At 48.5% G+C, this 20,643-nt stretch overlaps 1 protein-coding gene and 1 non-coding gene across 3 annotated transcripts in view; both read left to right on the top strand.

Moving 5' to 3' along the window:
- Nucleotides 1-20,643, top strand: part of SH3PXD2B (SH3 and PX domains 2B) — a 102,055-nt gene that overhangs the window by 14,714 nt on the left and 66,698 nt on the right. For both annotated transcript variants that reach the window (XM_072756588.1, XM_072756587.1), the window contains exon 2: nt 15,449-15,529. In XM_072756588.1, coding sequence (XP_072612689.1) covers nt 15,449-15,529 — 81 coding nt within the window. The remainder of the gene's footprint in view (nt 1-15,448; nt 15,530-20,643) is intronic.
- LOC112928818 (U6 spliceosomal RNA) lies at nt 15,676-15,782 on the top strand. The gene has a single exon (XR_003236799.1). It is a non-coding gene; the product is annotated as a U6 spliceosomal RNA (small nuclear RNA).

Here is a 20,643-nt window from a genome sequence, read left to right on the forward strand (position 1 = left end):
AATGAGCTGGGGCTATGTGGTAGAGGAGATAGCCAGTGAGGAGGCAGCATGAGCCAGTGGGGAAGGGAGGACCCAGGAGGAGAGCTGGCTGCTAGACTCCTTGCTCTGGCCTCTCTCCTATACCTTTCCAGCCACCCTGGCTCCCACCTCCTTCTCTTCTGAGCTCCTTCCCGTCTTAGAAGTTCCAAGTCCATTTGACCTTGTTTTTAGAAGGTCCAGATTTGGGGGGTCTTCCGATCTCTGCCTGGTAGGATCAGGAATAGCCAGGCCTCTGCACACATTTCATCGTCTTTGTACCCACTGACTCTAGACTGGGGGAAATGTAACAAAAACCATTTTTATTGAGTAGCTACTATGTGCCTGGTGCTGTGCCTAGCTAGAGCTTTGCATACATTGAATCACTTGATCCTTACTGTCACCCCATGAGGTAGGCACCGCTATTACTCCCCTTTTACAGATGGAGAAGCAGGCTGAGATAGGACTTGCCCAGGCCCATGCAGCTAGGAAGTCACAGGGCCACAGTTTGAACCCAGGCAGTGGGAGGGGCTGGCTTGGGTTAAACTCTGAAGTTTTAACAAGCACCCCCAAGTGTACTGTGCAACCAGGTTTGAGAACCTGTCAGGGATGGTAAGCATGATTGGGGTCATACACTGGTTTATGAGCTCATTTAATCTCTACGATAAGAGCTCCTACTGCTCACAGCATTGTCTTTGGCTTCCCATGTATGGCTGCATTTACTTATCACAACAGTTACTGACTGAAGTCAGTCACTTGGCTGGTAAGTGGTAGAGGCAGGATTCTCGGCTCTGCTGTTCTTAGGAGCCAGGGGAAGTGAACACAGTCGCTTATGGTCCACATGCTCATCTTTCACGTGGTCATCTTGGGTAGGAATGGGCATTCTGAAGTAAAATAAAACTGAGTTCAAATTTTGGCATCCATCATACATTAAAATCCAAAAAAAAAAAAAAAAATTGGCATCCTCCTTAACTAGCTACATGGGTTTGGGCCAGTGACCTAACGTCTTTGAATGTCAGTTTTCTCTGCCATGAAATGGGTGAATGATGGGATTCATTCCGTAGGATTTCCTGAGAGCAGAGTGTTGGAGATTTAGTAAGATTCGGTGTTGGTCCTCATTCAGAAAACTCCTACTCATCCTTAAGATCCAGTGCAATTGTTTTTTTCATCTGGAAAGCCTCTAAGCGCCCTCTGCAGAATGGGCCCTTTTTCTCCCCTGTGCCCCTACAGTGGCTACAGAGTACTTCTTAGGGGGTGTGTGGCCATGAGAAGATTCTACTAATGTCTTCTCTATTGAGAACCCCCTATGTGCCAAGCACTGTGCTGGACCCTTTAGGTAAGAGCTGAGAACTATCTAACCATGTGCACTGGTCTTTTCCCACCACGTCACGCAGCTAGGGTTTAGATCTTGGCTCTGTTACATGATGATTCTGTGACCTTGGGTAAGCCAGGTACCCCTTCCAAGTCCAGATCTCATAACATAACATAAATGAAGTACTTGGCACATCGCTGATCAGCCCAATCAAAATAATAATTTTGATTATTTTTCATTACTTGGGCAGCTTTACCCCTCCTGTCTGTATACCTCACACAGAGTGGGTGCTCACGTTGGACTGCCCAGTTCTCTCTAGGCGGCCCTGTTAACACAGGAGAGGCCCCAACTTGAAATCTCTCAGCTCTGTTTCCTGTATGGCCTCTGGGCTCCTCTGACGCCTGGCAGCCAGGGAGATCCCCACAAGCCCTAAGTGCCTGCCCTGGAGGCTTTCCTAGAAAGCCAGCCTTCAGGTTGGTTTCAGCAAGCCTAGGCTCCAGCTGCCAGCACCTCTGCTTGCCATTGGAAAGTTCCCCATGCTGCTTTGGGCCAGATGTGTGCGAGGACGTGTGTTGGCAGCCAGAGGCCCAGGCTGGAGCTGCACACCCAGGCCGGCGAGTGTTTCCACCAGTTCCTTGTCTCAGTGTAGAAGAATTGAGGTGGCCGGGCCAGCCTGGAAGTGGATTCTGCTGCCCACCATCTGGATAAGACTCTGGCAGTGACAGGAAGACAGGCTCCCAGGGTGGGCAGCTCTGTGTGTGGGCGCACAAGTAGGGGACAGCTGATTGGGTTTTAAAGCATAACATTCCTGCCTTTTCCTTTTAACATAGCTTACCTCGAAAGATTTGAGTTGGCCCAGGAGAGACAGACTGTCTGAGCCGCCAGTGCCTCATCTCTATAATGGGGTTATCCGTGACAGCACTGGAAGCTGCATATGGTCAGGCCATGTGTCAGGCGCCTGTCGTGCATTAGTTCCTGTGATCCTTAGCCAACCTTTGAAAGTAGATACTGTTCTCTCCATTTTACAGATGAGAAAATGGAGGCCCGGAGCCATGCATTGATTTACAAAATCATGCAGCAGCTTCAAGCTATAGAGTAGTCTAAAGCCAGTGCCTGTCTGTTTTTAATAACATTAAGGAGTGATTGGGGTGTGTGTGTGTGTGTGTGTTTATTTTTAATTTTTACTTGTGTGCAGTAAAATTCCCTTCTTGGTATAACATTCTGAGTTTTTATGCATGTGTGGTTTCTTGTGACCACCACCACAGTCAGGATACAGAACAATTCCATCATCCCCTCCCTCAGGCTGACCTGACTCTTGAATTCAGTGGCAGATGCTTCCACTTGCACTTGAACTTGCATCTCTGGTGTTCTCTTTTTCTCTGTTGCCTGTTCTGAGAAGCCTAGGGGTGAGATGTGGACTTCTCTTCTGGGATCGGGCCCCATGCCTGCATTCTCCTCTGTCACAAAGCTGGTTCTGTTTCCAGTACCCTTGGCAGTTGAGCTGTCCATTCAGCCACTTCGAGAGCATTGTTACTCTCCAGACACAGAGAGCCTTGAGTGAGGTCACCTTGATTTATGACTGTGTGGCCCTGTGTTGGCTTTTTGTCTCGTTGCCTGCTTACCTGTCTGTCCATGTGCCTTTTTGTCTTTTACCAGGTATTTCCCAAGAGCCACATGTCACCAGGCACTGACAGGACCATGGTGCACCAGACAGAGGTGACCCCTGCCCCTCCAGGACTCCCAGGGGAGAGAAGGGGACAGACCAGCATGCTCAGAGGCATGTGTACTGAGAGAGGGCAGCCCCAGTGGTTGTGGGAACCCAGAGAATGGGACCAGAGCCAGATTTAGGGTCTCCAGAGGCTTCCTCAGCTGCCATCTGAGAACTAAAGAGGTGCTAGACAAACAAAGGGAGAGATGTTCTGCCAAAGGCCATGGCATGTGCAGGGCCAGGAGGCAAGGGAGAGCCTGGCTGGGTCAGCATGGGAGGAGGCCCCCTAAACCCCACACCATGCTATTGTCGCCTTCCTTGACAAGGCTGAAAGCTCCAGAAGGGCGGGGGCTTCTGTCTTTTTCATGGCCACAGCCACAGCCCTTGGAAGGGAGCCTGGTACCCAGTAGGCACTCTGTATTTGCTGAATGCAAGAGTGGATGAACAAGCTGAAGTGTTTGAAACAGAGAAGAGAGACACAATTAGATGTTGACTGGAGAGAGCACTCCGCTCTCCCGCCTCCCAGCCTGGCACCCCTCTGCCCACAGGGAGACAGACCCTCAGCTCCCCCTGCACATTCACTGTGTACCCTACGGATGAGGAACGGTGGGTACCCAACCCTAAACCAGAACATCTTACCCACAGCCAGCACCACCAGCACTTGTATTTGGGCCCCATTCCAAGCATTCATTTAATTGAAAAAATTAGGAAAAAATGAAAAACTGGCAGACGATTGCTCCCCATGTGTCACTTGCCGTGAAGCCTGGGCTTGGTGATTCCTGATGATGAGGACAGAAAAGTTCTGGCCTGGGGCCAGGACACCTGAGGGCTGGCCTTTGGAGGAGACAGGACCTCAGAGGCTGAAGGGGCTGGGATTCTATCTGATGTCAGCTGCTCTTCCCAGCTGTGTGACCTCAGGTGTGCGATGTCAGTGCTCTGGGCCTAGGTTTCCTCCTCAGCCCTGAGGGTGGCTCTACCCTCCTGGCAGGCAGTTCCTGAGGACTGCACACTGTGTTTGCAAAGCACTTAGCACCGATGCACACCAGCACCGTCCCGTATGTGGTCAGTGATCTTGTCTTGGGCCCCCCCACTCCTCTTGGTCCCAGCCTACCGTAACACTCAGTGATCGCCTCCTGGGTCTCTAGGGCATCGCCACACTTGGCAGCATTTCTCTAGGAATAGACTTAATGTACTTACTCTGAAAAGATAAATACACAGTCTTCAGCCCTTCCGGCGGACGATGCTGCTCTGGGGTGTTGGGCAATCAGACAAACTGCAGGCTGTTGCAATTCCAAAAAAGAGGTTGGGAGTGTTGACCTACATAGGCCAGATGTTGGGCAGACAGCTGTGGAGAGCCGACAGATCAGAACCAGAGGGAACTCGTGGTCTCCAGGGGAGCAGCAGAATCATGTTTCCCATTAGTTAAGTCCTCGGAGCCCATCCAACTGCCTCTGCTCTCTCCCTCTCTCCCTCTCTCCCTCTCTCCTCCACCCTCCTCTCATTCTCTCCCACCCCCCTCACACTGGGCTCCTCCACTTTAGGCCAGGGCGGCATATCACCAGAATGATGGATCTGGAGCCCAGCCCGTCCTTACCAGGCTGTGCCTGGGATCTGCCAACCCAGAGACCCAATTAGTATGGAAGAGGGAGTCACACCCATCCTTTAAAGTTGGTTTCTTAAACCAGGATCTGTCATCTCTCCGGTGCCCTTAGGCATATTCCCAGGAGCCTTCTCTGCTGGAAGTGGGTTCACTTGGTTCTGGAAACTAATGCCGCTGCTTGATTTCAAGGCTGCATGTGCTGCTTTTGTAGTTCAGGTTGCCACATAGGACAGCTTCCGTTACCCTGGGCTCAGGCCTCGCCACACAAATATGTGGCCTGCAAGTAGAAGCCAGAGCTCCTCATTGTGCTGCGTGAGAGACAGTTTTTCCTCCCTCCATCTAAAAAGGGTTCTGCTGCCCCTCAACTCTGAGAAACAGCATTTTGGAGCAGAGCTCCAGCATCCTCAGCACCTCCCAGGAGGAGCCCCGGGTGTGGTTCCAATTGTCCTGTCTGTTCTCTGTGTGGCTTGGGCAACTCCCCTCCCCTCTCTGACCTCATAACTCCAACTATAAAATAAGGGATGGCCTGTAACAGGGTTTTCAAATATTTTCAAGTACTGGAAGCCCCTCCTGTCATCCTGAAGCAGGCAAAGGAGGGCTGTGGGTGATGGAAGAGCCCAGGCCCTGTCAGAACCTGCATGGATGGTTGCCGGGTAGCAGTATGGACCCCCAAATTCTGGCAGCTGGGCCTGCAAGCTGCTGGATTACACCCTCCTCCATATATAGAAGAGCCTAAACTGGTGCTGCCTAGTGGAAACCAGGATGGAGAGCCCAGAGACCCAGCTACCTCACCAGGATCCCAGTGGCTTCTTACAGGCCAATCCAACCACTGGCTTAATCAGTTCTAAAGTTCTCTGGACAAGCCATTGTGTGGGAGGCCCAGGGGGCCCAAGGATCTTGCATAGAAATGCGGACATGGCTGTGGAAGTGGAAGGAGCCCATGGCTGAGAGTGTAACCCTTGGCAGGTCGCTGTACCTCTTGGCCCATCCGTATCCCCATTTGTAAATGGAGGGGTTGATCCAGATTAGGGATGCTGCATATGTACATCCTCCGATCCCCGTGCCTGTGGCAGACATTGCTAATGGACCACAAATGTCTGTTTTGCCGACACACCTTTCTCATAGCCTCTGTGGGAAAACAGCCTTAGCCCCCTCTGCCCCACTCGTGCCCTCTCTAGAGATACTTTCTTCCATCTCCCAGGTCATTCCAGACAGCCCACCAGCACTGCAGAGCCAGGAGAAGGCTTCCCACTTGAGAAATGTTGTAGGCCCATTGGCCTGCGAACCACAAGTGCAGATAGAGTGAGAATGGGCTCAGGATTCCATTAAAACAGCACTGCTCTCATTCTCCATCCTCCCGCGGGCACCGTCGAAGCGTCTGACATAGCCACAAACCCCTGGTGCTACGTATTAACTCTGTATTCTTCTTCGAATTGACTCCACTGTTTTTCTTAAATTATTTTTAAAGGTGAAGCTTTTGCTGTCTCCCATAAGTGGAAAACCAGTAGCACTTGCTAGAACTAGAGGGAAACTAAATAGAAAGGAAAAGGGAAGTCGGTGTGTTCACGTTCTCCCTGGCCATGCAGCCTGCCCTGATGTCTTCAGTCCCCTCTAGGAAGAGAGACCAACAAATGTCGGAGAGAGTGTTACGAAGCCACTATTGCCAGGCTCCTGGAGGGAAGGGAATGGCAGAGACTAACTGTCTCTCTGGGATTCTCTGCAGTTGAGTGCCGAGATCCTGTATCAGCTGCCAGCAGCTCGTGTACCCCGGGTTCCCGCGTCCCTTGAGACACAGTGATCTTAGGAAAGAATGTCACTTTGGAAGGCCCTTGGACCAGACCTTTCCCCACCTACACCTGCAATTGTTCCCCAAAAATTAAAGTTCTGGCCATTGCCACCCAGACCAGAATGTAATCACTTTGTCGCGACTACAGCAACAGCCCCAGCCCTTCTAAATGGTATCAGCTGGGTTCTTTGCTAATCCTAGAAACCCCACTAAATAGATTTGCAAAGCGAAGTGGTATTGGAGGACATTCCCCCCTGCGCTCAGAGATTTTATTCATGGGGCAGAAACACCTTCTTGTGTTTTTTAGTTCATATGATGAGAATGTATGAAATCAGAGCACTCGTGAGGTGGGGCGGCAGCTGTCTCATATCCTGCTGCACTGGGGACAGCATACGGCATGCGGATGGAGTGCTGGGGCCTTTCCAAGAGCTGCAGCCCTGGGCAGAGATCTGGCCAGTGGGTATGCAGAGACAGGGATGTCAGCTTACTAGGGCTCCTGGGGGCTACGGAGGCGCTTGGCCTGTTTCAGGCGCACCACTTAGCTTTCCCCCGACCCAGCTCCTGGCATGTTTCAAAGACCTCTAAGCTTTGTTCTGATTTAAATCTTTTTTTTTTTTTTTTTTTTTTAAATTTTTATTTATGTTAGTCACAGAGAGAGAGAGAGAGAGGCAGAGACACAGGCAGAGGGAGAAGCAGGCTCCATGCACCGGGAGCCTGATGTGGGATTCGATCCTGGGTCTCCAGGATCGCACCCTGGGCCAAAGGCAGGTGCCAAACCACTGCGCCACCCAGGGATCCCTTAAATCTTCATTCGTAGACAAACTGTTTGAAATGACCTGATACAGAGTGCTGACATGCTGTCTGGCGTTCCTAAGCTCAGAAGGGCTGTGATGTGTCTTCATGGGGCAGACACGTGTGTTAGAGAAGCTTCATTTAGGCGTGAGTTACAGTGTTTCTGCCCTGGAGTCCATTGTTTTTGTTTTGTTTTGTTTTTTATTTTATTTATTTATTCATGAGACACAGGGGGAGAGAGAGAGAGAGAGAGGCAGAGACACAGACAGAGGGAGAAGCAGGCTCCCTGCAGGGAGCCCAACGTGGGACTCGATCCCAGGTCCCCAGGATGAGGCCTTGGGCTGCAGGAGGTGCTAAACCACTGAGCCACCGGGGCTGCCCCCGGAGTTCATTGTTAATGCATTTACAATATACATCAAATAAGGTTTCTTTAAACAAAAACAGCCAAGCTATGTATTGGTCGGTTAATGAAAATGTTGTGATCAGAGGCTTGCAGGACCCTAACCGTGTATTTCCCCCAGGAACAGTGGCTCAGTCTTTGCTAAATCAGTGTTCACAAAGACTTAATACAACATAGCTACCAGATATTATGTAGGTACGTGCACACACATATATTTATATACAGTATGTATAACTTTTTTGAGATTGAGATTACAATTTTTTTTTTTAGCCTTTTCTTTTTACCTAAGATAGTGGCTGAACTTTCTTCTCTGTATCATAGAATTCTTTGAGTTGTGTAAAAACCCTCTTCACACCAAAAGGGGAATTAACTGGAAGGCCCAGGTCCCTGTCATGCATCGCAGAAGCCATGGGTGGGCAGGCAGTCCCTGGAAGCAGGAACTGGAGTGCTGGCAGGAGCCAAGCAGGGCTCTTCCCTGCCTCTCCTCTCTGTGCCTCTCCTTCATTTGTCCTTTTCTGCATGCCAGATGTCTGTCACAAAGTGTGGAGGTGGCTCTGGCTGGAGCTGACATCTGGTCTGATTCCAGCTTCCTGAGAGAAGCTGATGGGCCCACCCTGAGCAGTCAGTTGTGGCCATGAGACAGGAGGGAAAGGTAGCACTTCTCAAGTACGAGGGGTGGGGAGGTGGTTGTCCAAGAGGAATTCTTAGCCTCTGCCAAAGGGCTTTACTTTTTTGTCTCCTGGAAGTAGTCTAAATTAAGGAAAAGTAGCTTCCAGAGGCCTCAAGACAGAGTAATCCTCAGAAGACAGGGGTCACCATGGTACCTCCTGGCAAGGTCAGACTGACCTAGGGCTCTGGAACAGTCTTCAATTCTTGGCAGAGGAGGAAAGCCCAGGGTAGGTGAAGCCCTGGCACTGTGGCAGCCCTGAATTTGGGCCAGACACAGAGCTCCCCTCCACTGAGGCTGAGGCTGAGGCCTGGGGGTGGGGGTGGGGGTGGGAGGTGGTAGTTCCTTCCCTCCAGACACTCATAGGGAGGGGACAGGGCCCTGACTCATCTGACAGCTAGGAAATGTGTGTCCCAGGCTCAGGTGAGCGAGGCCTGTATTCCCAGGCCATGCAGAGGCAGTCCCTCTGACCCCCATGGGCCCTGGAGAAGACAGAGAAAGAGGCAGGGCCCTGGGGATGGGGGAGTAGGGACAGGTGGGTGGGCTGTGGGAAGAGCATCTACAGAGGTAGTGAGCAGAGACCAGGTCTCCCTCAGCTTTATGTCCCTGTGCTTGACTTCTAGTAATGATGATGATGATGATGATAGCTTTTACCTCACGCAGGCACCGTGCAAGGCACTCTGCATGTACATTCTCATGTAATCATCACCCCAATTCTGATGTTGATACTTTTGTGATTCCTGTTTTTTACAGAGAGGAAGCTGAGTCACAGAAAGTTTAAACCACTTTCTCAAGACCACATAGCTAGTTGGAAACAAAAACAGAGGTGAATCAAGGCCATCTGAACTCCTGAACTCCACAGCCTCCTGGTGGGCTCTCAAAAACAGGAGAATGAGCATGCATCTGCCTACAGACAGATGGGGTGGAGGCATGATTGCCTGGTGTAGCAAGGCCATCAGGGTTAGAGGTAGCCTGAATCGCAGCCCTCATTCTGAACTTTATAGAGATTGTGACCTCAGGCAGGTCACTGCACTTCTTCACCTCCATTCCTGGCTAGGAAAATGTGAGGTGTGTTAGCTTCACCTTCAGGCTCTTGGGAATTTGGGAGATTCCACGGCCCAGCCATCTGCCCACCTCCACCCCAAGCACCCTGGTTGTCGTATACCCCACCCCACAGCCCCCACTTCCACTAGTTCGTCTCTGTACTGACTTAGAGGAAGTGAGGAAATCCAGCACTTCTGGCCCTGATGACACTGAGCCTGATGGGAACCCAGGCCTGGGGAGTCTGGGCTTTGTAAATCACACAGGCCAGGCTGCTGAGGTTGAGTAAGAAGGGATTGCCATGGTGGTTAATTCCGATTTAAGGCAGGAGCCAGAGGAAACCCTCTGGGACCTTCAGACACCAGTGTGGTATCTGCTTCCTCATTCCCAGAGGAAAGGAGTCCCAGCTGCTCCCTGAGACTCTCTGAGCAGATGTGCCAGTGGGAGGGGTTGCAAAGCAGGGCACAGAGCAGAGAGGATAGGCAAACCTGTGAGAACATTTGAGAGACACAGCTGGGCTAAGCACCCTTCCCATAGACCTCAGGCCTGCCTCCCATAGGCATTGCTATCTGCAACACTTGACCTCCTAGCATCTCAGTTTCTTTCAGATTTTTTCACAAAGCGTAGATTTCCCATCATGCCCAGCACTGGGCATACAGCATTCAGTGAATGAGATAGGCACTGTCCCTCCTCTCACAAAACTTAGAGCCGAGTGTGAAAACAGATACCTAGCAATTGCAGTAAAGTATAATTGACTTTGTGATGGGGAAGTGGGTGCCAAGGAGACATGCAGCAGGGAGACCCAACCTAATATTAGTAGGAAGGGAGCAGTCAGAGAAGAGCACTTGAACTATGCCCTGTTAGTAGACTTCTAGAATATTCCACATTCTGAATTTGTCTGATTGTTTCCTTATGGTGTCATTTAGCTTGTTCCTCTTCCTCCTTTACTTTCTATAAATTGGAACTTAGGTCAAGAGGCTTGAGATTCAGGTTAAACATTTTAGCAACAATACTTGATAGAAGATTTTGCATATTTCATGTTGTATCACCTTGGGATACTTGCTTGTCTCTCTTGGTGATGCTAGCTTTGATCACCTCATTGGAGTTTAAACACCAGATCTCCATTGAAAAGGTACATTCTTCCCTTTGCTAGGAAAGTAATCCATGGGGTGATACTCTCACACAGTGTGACTATCCTAATCAACAGCCTTTCACCCAGTAGTTCCCATCCATCCAGAGTGGTGGTGCCATTTTGCTTTCCCTCCAATGGATGAGAGTTCCAGTGACCCCACATTTTTGTCAGCACTTGTTTTTGTTTGTCAGTTTTTTTAATCTAGCCATTCTAAGAGATATGTGGTAATATCTCATCATGGTTTCAGTTTGTCTTTCTCTGTTGGCTAATGATGTCGAACATCTTGTGTACTTATTTGCCATCCGTATCTCCTCTTTGAAGGGTCTGTTCAGATCTCTTGTTCATCTTGTGATCGTGTTGGTTGTTTCCTTACTGTTGAGTTTTGAGAGTTTTTTTTTGTAAAAAATATGTTCTGAATATAAATCTTTTCCTGGATATGCAGCACATGTCTTGAGGGCTATTCTATGGAGAAAGTTTCAGTGTCATTTCCAGGGGAACATGACATGGACTACATAAATCTGCAGGAAATCTACTTTTGTTAGAAATTATTTTTTTAACTGTGATAAAATACATATAATGTAAATTGTACCAATGCAGCCATTCTTAAGTGTACAGGTCAGTGGCATTAAGTATATTCACACCGTTATGCAATCACTGCTGTCCATCTCCAGAACTTTTATTATCTTTCCAAACTGAAACTCTATACCCATTAAACACCTAACTCCCTATCCCTCTCGCCATCCCCTGGTCACCACCACTCTACTTTCTGTTTCTATGAATTTGACTATTTTAGGTACCTCACGTAAGTGGAGTCATATAGTATTTGTGTTTCGTGACTGGCTTATTTCACTTAGCATAACGTCCTTAGAGTTCATCCATGTTATAGCATGAGTCAGAATGCCCTTTTCAATGCTGAATAATATTCCATTGTGTGTATACAACACATTTTGTTCATCATTTGGCTATTGTGAATAATGCTGCCATGAAGAAGTCTGCTTTTAATTCCTTAATGTCAGGACAATTAGTGTTAACTGGGCTTGGGATATAATCTAAAAGTCAAGGTCAAATGTGTTCAAATTACTTTGGTTACAAGTAACAGAAATAAAACTGGCTTAAACAAGAAAGTGAAGGTTTTGGCTTATGTCAGTGATGTCCAGGATGTTGGATCTGGGGGTTCAAATGATGTCACAGGACTCAGGCCCCTTCTCTCCCTCCTGGCTGCTTGCTCCTGTGTGACAGATATTTTTCACATAGTTTTCTTCCCAGTTAGCTCTTGAGGTGGGGAAAAGTGGTTCTTCCCTGATCATGCCATCAAAAGTCCAAGAATTGAGTCTCATTGGCCTGGCTTGGGTCACATGCCCATCCCTAAACCACTGCTATGACCAGGGATAAGCAACAGTCTGGTTGGCCAAACCCAGGACACGGGCCCACTCTGTATCACAAAGACTAGGGGAGGGAGAGGGGTGACATTCCAAAGGAAATTAGGTGCAATTACCAAGACAAGAAAGGGAGTACCAGATAAGCAGGCATATCAGACAACTGCTACTAACTTTGCATACCTCCTGTGTGTCAGGCATTGGGCAAATATATTAGCGATTGCAGTGAATCCTCAAGGGAAATTACTAACCCTCTTTTCAAGAGAAGGATACTGTGGCCAAAGAGGTTGGTGCCTGTAAGTCTCCCCCAGCAGCAGGGCTGGCGTCAGAATCCAGTGGGTGTGCCCTTTCACCCACCCCTAAATCCTGGATAAGGACTACATTGGGACAATTCTCATTAAAAAGTTATCTGTGCCTAAAAATGCAGACATCAAATTGTGCTCAGAGGTTGATTCCAATAAACCAATTAGGACTACTGCAGAGTCCTTGTACCATATGTACAGAACTTTAAAAACTATAAACAAGTGATCGAGAATGAATTGTGTAAGAAGTTTTTTTCCATTTTGGTTTTAGGAAAACAATGAAACTTTCATGATCAGTCTTTTGTTTTTTTCATCTGTATTAGCATTGTTCTTGACAGATAGTCATCAAGACTTTGCTTAAGCATCCCCTAGTGACAGGACTGTTGGTATGGTCTTCTCTGGGCCTCAATTTACTCATCTAGATGTTAGGGCCCTAAGATTGGCTGAGTCCCTTTCAGTGATGGAAAAGCCTCCTTAGTAATGTCCCTGCTCTTCGTCAAACCATTTTTCGCACAGTGGCCAGAAGGATATATAGGAAAATATTTTTTTTTAAATCATGTTTTAAAAAAAAATAAAAATAAAAAATAAAAAAAATCATGTTTTAAAAAATGATTTTAAATCATGTGAAACACACACACACACACACACACACACACACACACCTTGAAACTCTTTATTAGAACAAAATCCCATCTCCTCCCTGTGGCCTGCAAGCCCTTCGTGATGCCACTGCCTCGTCTCACCAGCTCTGCTTGCTGTGACAGTCTTCCTACACCTCAGACATGTCCAGCATTTCCTGTCCTCTGTATCCTTATTCATCCTCTTCTCAATGCCTGGAATACTCTGTTCTCGGCTCTTCTCCTGGCCAGCTCCTCATCCTTCAGGTCTCTGTTCAATGCTGGCTTCCTCAGATAGGCCTTCCCTTCCAAGGACACCCAGCTGCCCTGCCTTCCCCCATGGTGTGCTCACAGCAGGTGCTGGCGTCCTTCAGAAGCGCTGACTGTAACTTACATACGTGTAAGTTACATACATGTTTGCTTGTCGGCTGGTCTGTTGCTCATCTTCCCACCCTCCAAGGGCAAAGTCTAGGTCTGTCTTGCTCCTCATATCCCAGCACCCAGCAGAGCACCTGGCATGCAAGAGGTACTTAATAAATGTTGTACACTGAAAAAACGAATGACAAATGGTAGCCATTCAAAATCTCTCTCTATGCTGGAGTCTTGAAGCAGAATTTAAGTCTTAAAAATGACAACTACCCAGGTGGCTTTGGAGACACAGTTCTTGGTCAGAAAATCACCTTTCTAAGGTGATTCCTAAAGGATGCCTTGACCTGTTGTTCTTTGGCTCTGTGAGGCCTCCAGGACCAGGGAGCACAAACAAGGGAGGTGGGGCAGTGAGCCCAGATGCCCAAATCCCTGATGTTGAAATAGCTTGTTTTTATGAAGAGGGGTGGAGCAGGCATTGGAGAATCTGAGTACAGGGTACTAAAAGTTCTTGAACTTTTCCTTTCTGCTAGGCAAAGAGCTCAGAGCTTGACCTCCAATAGTCATCACAATTTGGTATGAGATAGACTTGCTGATACCATTTTTTGGTTAAGGAAGCTGTGGCTCTGAGGGTTAGGAAATTGTATGAGTTTAGAGCTTCTTGACTCTAGAGCCCATGTTTTTTCCCCTCTATCAAGCTTCTTTGAAAGAAAATGCATGTTCACTCAGCGCTGCTTGGTGAACTTGGCTTGGCATTCAAGGGCACTTCCCATCTTGTCCTAATATTTGTTCCCATTATTCATGTCTTCTCACCTGGAGAACCTTCTCCCACAAGTCCCTGGCATTCACACTGGTCTCTGGCCCCAGCCCCCCATAGTTGCTCCACCTTGTCGCATTTTGAATGAAGTTTCCTAGTAAAGTTTCCAGGTCCTTCAAAGTGCACAGTGATGATTCCTGGCTTCAGAGAGCACTCCCCACCTCTCATCCTGCATCGGTCAGGACTAGATTACTTGTGTCAGAAACCCAACTTAAACCGGCTTCAAAAACAATTTGAGAAGACAGGTTTGGCCCAACATTTATTAGCTCAGGAAACTTGACAGACCAGGAGTAGATTGAGCTTCAAGCAGAGCTGGACCTCAGGGTCAGACTATTACAGAAATCTACTGATGCTGGCCTCATTCTCAGACAGGTTCCTTCTAAGCAGTGATGAGACAGCCCCCCAGCAGCTCCAGATTCCCATCCTGACAGCCCAGCAATTTCAAAGAAAAGAGAAGTGGTCGTTCTCAAGGGTTGGAGCAAAAGCCCCAGAACTGACTTTTACTGGCTCTGATTGGTTCAGTACAGGTCATGTGCTCATTTCGCAACCAATCACCATGGATAGTTAATGGCACTTGGCATCTAACGTGCTGTGTGCTGTGGGAGGGGGGTTCTTCGCCTATTAAGTGGTGTCTCTCCAGCCAGTCCTTAGCTCATGGCCTCTGACAACACTGAACCCCTCATATTTATACAGCATTTTCTGCGTTTCCAAAGAGCTTTCACATATATACTTTTTAATTGTCAAAACAGCCCTGCAGCCACAGATCATTTGTGCAAGTCAAGAATGGGTTATGCATGGGCTGATTTCTCATCCCCAGTGAACAGTGGTGTGCAGAGAGCCGCATTAGACACCACCTCTGACAGGAGCCACCACCTACTGCTACGTCACTCTGCCCAAATTTGTCATCATACATTGTGTTTTGTGTGGGCTGTGTCTTGTGAAGTGCTTCCCCGTCCTCAGTCACATGAGATCCTCACACTGTCACACTAAGCAGATGCTGTCAGCCCAGTTCACAGATGCAGGAACTGACTTGGAGGGAGAAGTGACCTGGCCTGGGCCTTGCCTGGTGGAAGAGGTCTGATGGCTTAGCTTATGAGAACTATTAGAGGGCTAAGCACTGCCAGTCTCTGTGACTTCTGACAAAAGGCAAAGCTTTAAGAATGACAAAAAATAGCCAGCCCTGCGGCTCTCTGGATTGAATGGAAGGCAGGAAATCCCTACAGTGCTGCAAATAACACCATCATCTGAGATGAGCAGGGTGCTAATGCTTTCCCATTCTTGATTTCACTTAATCCTTTGTATAGTTCTCAGAGGTGGAGGTTATACCCATATTATTGAGAAGGAAGCTGAGGCCCAGAGAGAGCAAATGACTTGTCCAAAGCCATATGGCTGGATGGCAGCAGAGCTCAGACTCAGATCCAGGTATTTCTGACACAACCCTGTGCTTTGCTCCAGAGTCCTGGAAATGGAAGGGCTCCCTTGGTGTTAATGCCCATCTGCTTTTTCTCTCTCTGTAGGTCTATATCATCCGGGTTACGTGGTCCAGCGGCTCCACAGAGGCCATTTACCGGCGCTACAGCAAGTTCTTTGACCTCCAGGTAAGGATTTGGAGTGTCCAATGAACTGCAGTGTAGGAAAAAATTTAATTGGACTAACTTTCCATTTTGATATCAAAGCCTAGACCCTCACCCATAGTGGACACATAGTGTTCCTTTTTATTTCCCATACTTAAAAATTGTGTCATGTGCTGCTCACTTCAGCAGCACAGGTATTGAAATTGAAATGATACAGAAATTAACATGGTTCCTATGCAAGAATGACCCACAAATTTGTGGAGCACATGTTTGACTTCCCAGGAGAAAAAACCTGCTGGGCTTCAGGCACAGCTTGATCCAGGGTTTCCACAGTACCACCTCACCCAGCTCCTTCCTTGCATCCTGCTTTTGTGGTGTTGGCTTTATCCTCAGATCCCACAGGGTTACAAAATCCTCTGGCCTTATACTCAGCAGGAAGGAATAAAAGGTCGCTTCCCAGAAGTCCCAGTGAACACAGTGTCCTCTGCACACCATCCTATCTTCTGACCTCACATGTTCTTTCAGCAGGTTGAGTGATATTAACCACAGCCTTGGTTGTATGGAACTAATCCATTCCTAAAAATGTTGGATAAAGAATTTTCAGAATCTGTATTTCATTATTTTAAGGGGGGAGGCGAGATAATAATGTGCTTCTAACCAGTTCCCCAATATCACTAAAACAATCTCAAACGCCTACATAACAAACTGCCAAGAGTCATTGCGTAATGTAAACCAACTGAGACACCAGTTACCTAATTATTAAAATGCACTGAACTCGTTATGTTTTGTGTTCACAAAATGCAACAAAATCAAACAGTACCATATGTAAATTATATTTTCCTTCTGGTCTACAGTGAACATGTAAATACACAAAGAGACTATATGTTAAAGATGCTAAGATACTATCTAAAACAGACTTGGCAGGAGCAGCATAGGGACCAAGAAGGGGCCGAACCCTGGCGGAAAGGCAAGGAAGATGAACACGATAAACGGGCTACAGTCCTGTCTGAGAATGACTGAGATCCACACCGTCTTACCCAGAAGCAGGGGTGATCTATGCAGATGTATTACAGCGGGTCTTCAGGTCAGAGATTGAATGTTGGGTAAACACCTTTGCAAGTTTCTCCACTGACTTTTCACGCACAGTCTGTATAGAGAGGACTACCTGAATTTGCTTCCAAGATGCCTCTTGCTTGCCTAACACCTCCAAAAGGATAACAGTGGGCAGAGAACAGCGAGATGATAGAACTGTGGCAATGATGATCAGGAATGCTATCCTGAGGATTAGGGACATCCACACTGAGAAAATACCTCCTGGGCAGCTCAGGCAGGAAGAGAGGAGTGGGGTAGATTTATGGGAGGAGGCAAGTGTGCCCCACCAAGCCCAGAGCAGGAAATGCAGCTGGCCTCACAGGGCCCCAGAACCAGCAACTGAATGACCCTCGGAGGCCTATCAGCTCTTCAGCCATCTGTCACTGTGGCCACAGAGTCTCCCATGAAGCTGACTTTGTTTTCCTGCCAGCCCCTCTGTACCAGCTTCCTCCCCCAACCCATTGCCCCACATCCCCCAGGTAGCATTTCATTTCCCCAGGTGAGGTATCCTTCCCTGTAGTCAGCACTCTGGCCTTTTAGGTACTGAGTCCAGTCTCCAGGAGAGAGAGAGAATCTGTTTGTCCCAGGGGTCCTAGGTCCACCTCCAAGCCTGTCAGCTATAGCCGCAGGGGTCAGGGGGTTTGGTCCAGCATCATCTGGAGGAGCAGGTCTGGACAAGGACAGGCGGGGGTGGGGGGCGGGGGTGAAGCCTTGGAAGTACATATGGAAATGTTCAGTGCTGCTGTTCTGCAGCCAGTGAGGCATCATACCCAGGGCTTTAGACCTTGACTTCTGGGGTTAGACAGACTGGGTTCAAATCTCAGCTTTACCTTTCAGGTCTCAGCTTGGTTCACCTCTGTATGTTTCTGAGACTCACTCAGTTTCCCCATCTGCATGTTAAGAATGAAAGCACTTTCCTCACGCATTCATTGTGGCAGTCAATCAAGACGTGCCTGTCTCAGTAACTACATTAGCTGTTATTAGCTGTCCCTCTTGTTCAGATGAGACTTGCCCGAGGTGACATCATTTGGGAACACTTGAGCCAGAGTATAATCACGAGCCTCCCTGGCTCAAAGCCTGTCCTCCCTCGACTCTTCTGACTCAACTTTCTTATTTCTACCAGAACTTAAAAGTGAGGTTTTCTTCCCCACTCAGCATAATTGGCAATAATTGGGGGTTTGCTATAACATAAACAGCTGCCTCAGACTCCCCTCCCTATTAGTCTAAAGGCAGTGCCTCAGCCAGCCTTAAAGAGTCCTGATGGGTGGCTGGAATGAAAAAGTCATGGAACTCCAGAGGGTCCTGCTGTCCTAGAAACAGCCTGCTATCCACCCCCTACATCCTAGAGGAGGACCCCACCAGCCAAATTCAGCTGTTTCCAAGGACCAAGCAAGGGGGCCGGCCAGCATGGGGCTGTGATACCCTAAAGTGAGATGATATCATGATCCCACCCTCCCCTTCCTCCCGTCTGGCGAGTAGCCTTGGCTTTTCCAAAAGTAACTTGGCACAAAAGAGTATGAGAAGGGCCAAGCTTTCGTGGAGGAACAGCTAGGCCAGTGTGGCGTAATGGAAAAAGCAGAGGACTCAGTCAGGAGACTTGGGGCCCAGCCACCTGTGCTGTGTGGCCTTGGGCACGTCCCTTAACCCCTTTGTGGCCTGATTGTCCTTGTCAGTAACATGAGGTAATGACAATAGAAACAGCTGGCATTTCTGGAGCACTGACTGCTAAGCATCTAGGTATAATGACTAATTTAATCTTCATGTTAAGCTTATTAAATTACATAGATGTAGAATCTTAGGCTCAGAGAAGATACATCATTTGCACAAGGCCACACAGCTAGTGAGCGTCACAACTTGGATTTGAAACTGGGCAGGGGACACCAGATACCACATTCTTAGCCACTGTGCTTCTAGTGCCCCTCTCTCTCTAGTGGCTACTTCACAAGGTTTATATGGAGTTAGAAGTGCTGATGTGTGTCCAGAACAGGTAGAGCCACAGAGACAGCAGATTAGTAGTTGCCAAGAGCCGGGGGGAGGGGAAGAGGGGAAGAGGCTGTTAGTGGGTACTGGGTATCCTTTGGGGGTGATAAAAATGTTCTGGAATTAGATGATAGTCATGGTTGCACAGCCTTGTGGATATACTAAAAACCACTGAATTGTACCCTTCAAAAGGGTAAATTTTATGGTATATGAAGTATATCTCAATTGCTTTTTTTTTTTTAAAGTGATGATGTGTGTGAGTTTCTGGGCTGTCAAGCCCTGAGCAAATGTCAGCTGTTGGGATTATTGATGGGCGTGGGTTGCTTCTAGGAACCGGTATAAAGATAAGAGGAAGAGAAGATGCCAGTTTAATAGAGTGGTTAAGATCCTGGGCTTTGATCCAAATGCTGCCACTTACTGGCTGTGAGATCTTGTTTTAGTCAGAACTGTTTTAGTTGCAGATGACAGAATCCCAGTCAAAATGGATTACTCAAAAAGAACATTGATTAGCTAAATGTAACAGATGTCTAAGCATTCTTGGCTTCAGGTGTGGCTGGATCCAGGGACAAGAATGTCAGTGAGGACCTGCCTTCCTCCAGTTCTTAGTGTTCTTCATGTCCAAGCAGGGTGGTGTATGGCACAGTGGTGGCCACAGCTCCAAGCTGTATCCAACAGGTCAGCTCAGTGGCTTCAGGAAAAAGAACACCCCTAGCAATCTAAGCAAAAGTCTCATTGGTTCATCTTGGATCAGTAGCTGGGCTGGTCAGAGCCAGCCTAGGGACTGGAGTAGAATGTGTGTAGATTTTTTTTTAAGGTTTTATTTATCTACTCATAAGAGACACAGAGAAGCAGAGACACAGGCAGAGGGAGAAGCAGGCTCCATGCAGGCAGCCCGATGCGGGACTCAAACTCAGGACCCCAGGATCATGACCTGAGCCAAAGGCAGACACTCAACCACTCACACCACCCAGGCATCCCAGAATGCATGTAAATTAAGGATTAGGAGATTCCCCAGGAGAAATCAGACAGTGGCTGCCAGGGAAGGGGAAATAGCCTGTAGATAAAAGAAAACAAATGATCCTCCTGGTTGGGGCAGGACATTCAGGCAGAGGAAATAGTCTGCAGAGAGGCTCCCTGGGGTTAAAAGGGAAAACATGACTCAGGCTCTTCTGTGGGAAAAGAGACCATGGTCACCAGCAAGAGTGTCCCCTTTATGACAGTTCACCTTCCACAGTGATTTCCTAACCCTCTTGTGCTTAAAACAGCCAGACCCTGATCGTCATGCCTGCCACATCTAGTTGACATCCAGCCACATGTCTCATTCACACAAGGGTGCAGGCGATGGAGCCCTGCGCTCGGAATGGGAAGACCTGGTGTCAGGTCCCAGCCCTCTGTTTTACTGCCTGTGTGGCCTTGGGCAGGCCACTCAGCCTCTCTGAACCTCCCTTTCTGCCCTGACTGGGGCCCACGCTGGAGAATCCATCAGAGCGTGACAGAGGGAGCTGGCCTCTGAGCAGGGGACTGGGGATGGCCCGAATGCCCAGTTGAGGGCCGTGCCTAGAGGAAACGGGGTTTGGTTGAGCGACACAGTGACAGTGTCAGCGAGCATTTACTGCAATATGCCAGGTACCCATTTTCTATGCCGAGAAGCAGCCAGGCCCAGGCGTGGCTGAGTCTGAAGCCCGTGCTCCTAAACACTGAGCCCCATGGCCTCCTTGAGGCCTAGTCTTGCCTCCACGTCTGTCTGCTCAAAGATAGGTTTGCCTCAGAGTTCGGCCTATTGGGGGCCTTCAGAGGCCCATTTGGCCCTTCCTCTCAGATGCGGGCAGAGCCTCTCTTGCAGAGGCTGCTCTGAGCAGAACAGGAGCCCTTCACAAATGGCCTCTGATGTGTGAGGGGTCCACTTTACGCTGTGCCAGGCGACCTTTGCCCTCGAGTTTTCCCACTGGCTCATGGTGCCTCCCCAGGCCGACATCACGGGCCTCCCTCACGGAAGGCACAGTTAAATACATGCTGAGCCAGACCCCAGGTGTTCAGAGAGGGACCTCTGTCCCAAACAAGCCTAG

This window comes from Vulpes vulpes, chromosome 4 (assembly GCF_048418805.1).
Source record: "Vulpes vulpes isolate BD-2025 chromosome 4, VulVul3, whole genome shotgun sequence".
NCBI lineage: Eukaryota > Metazoa > Chordata > Mammalia > Carnivora > Canidae > Vulpes > Vulpes vulpes.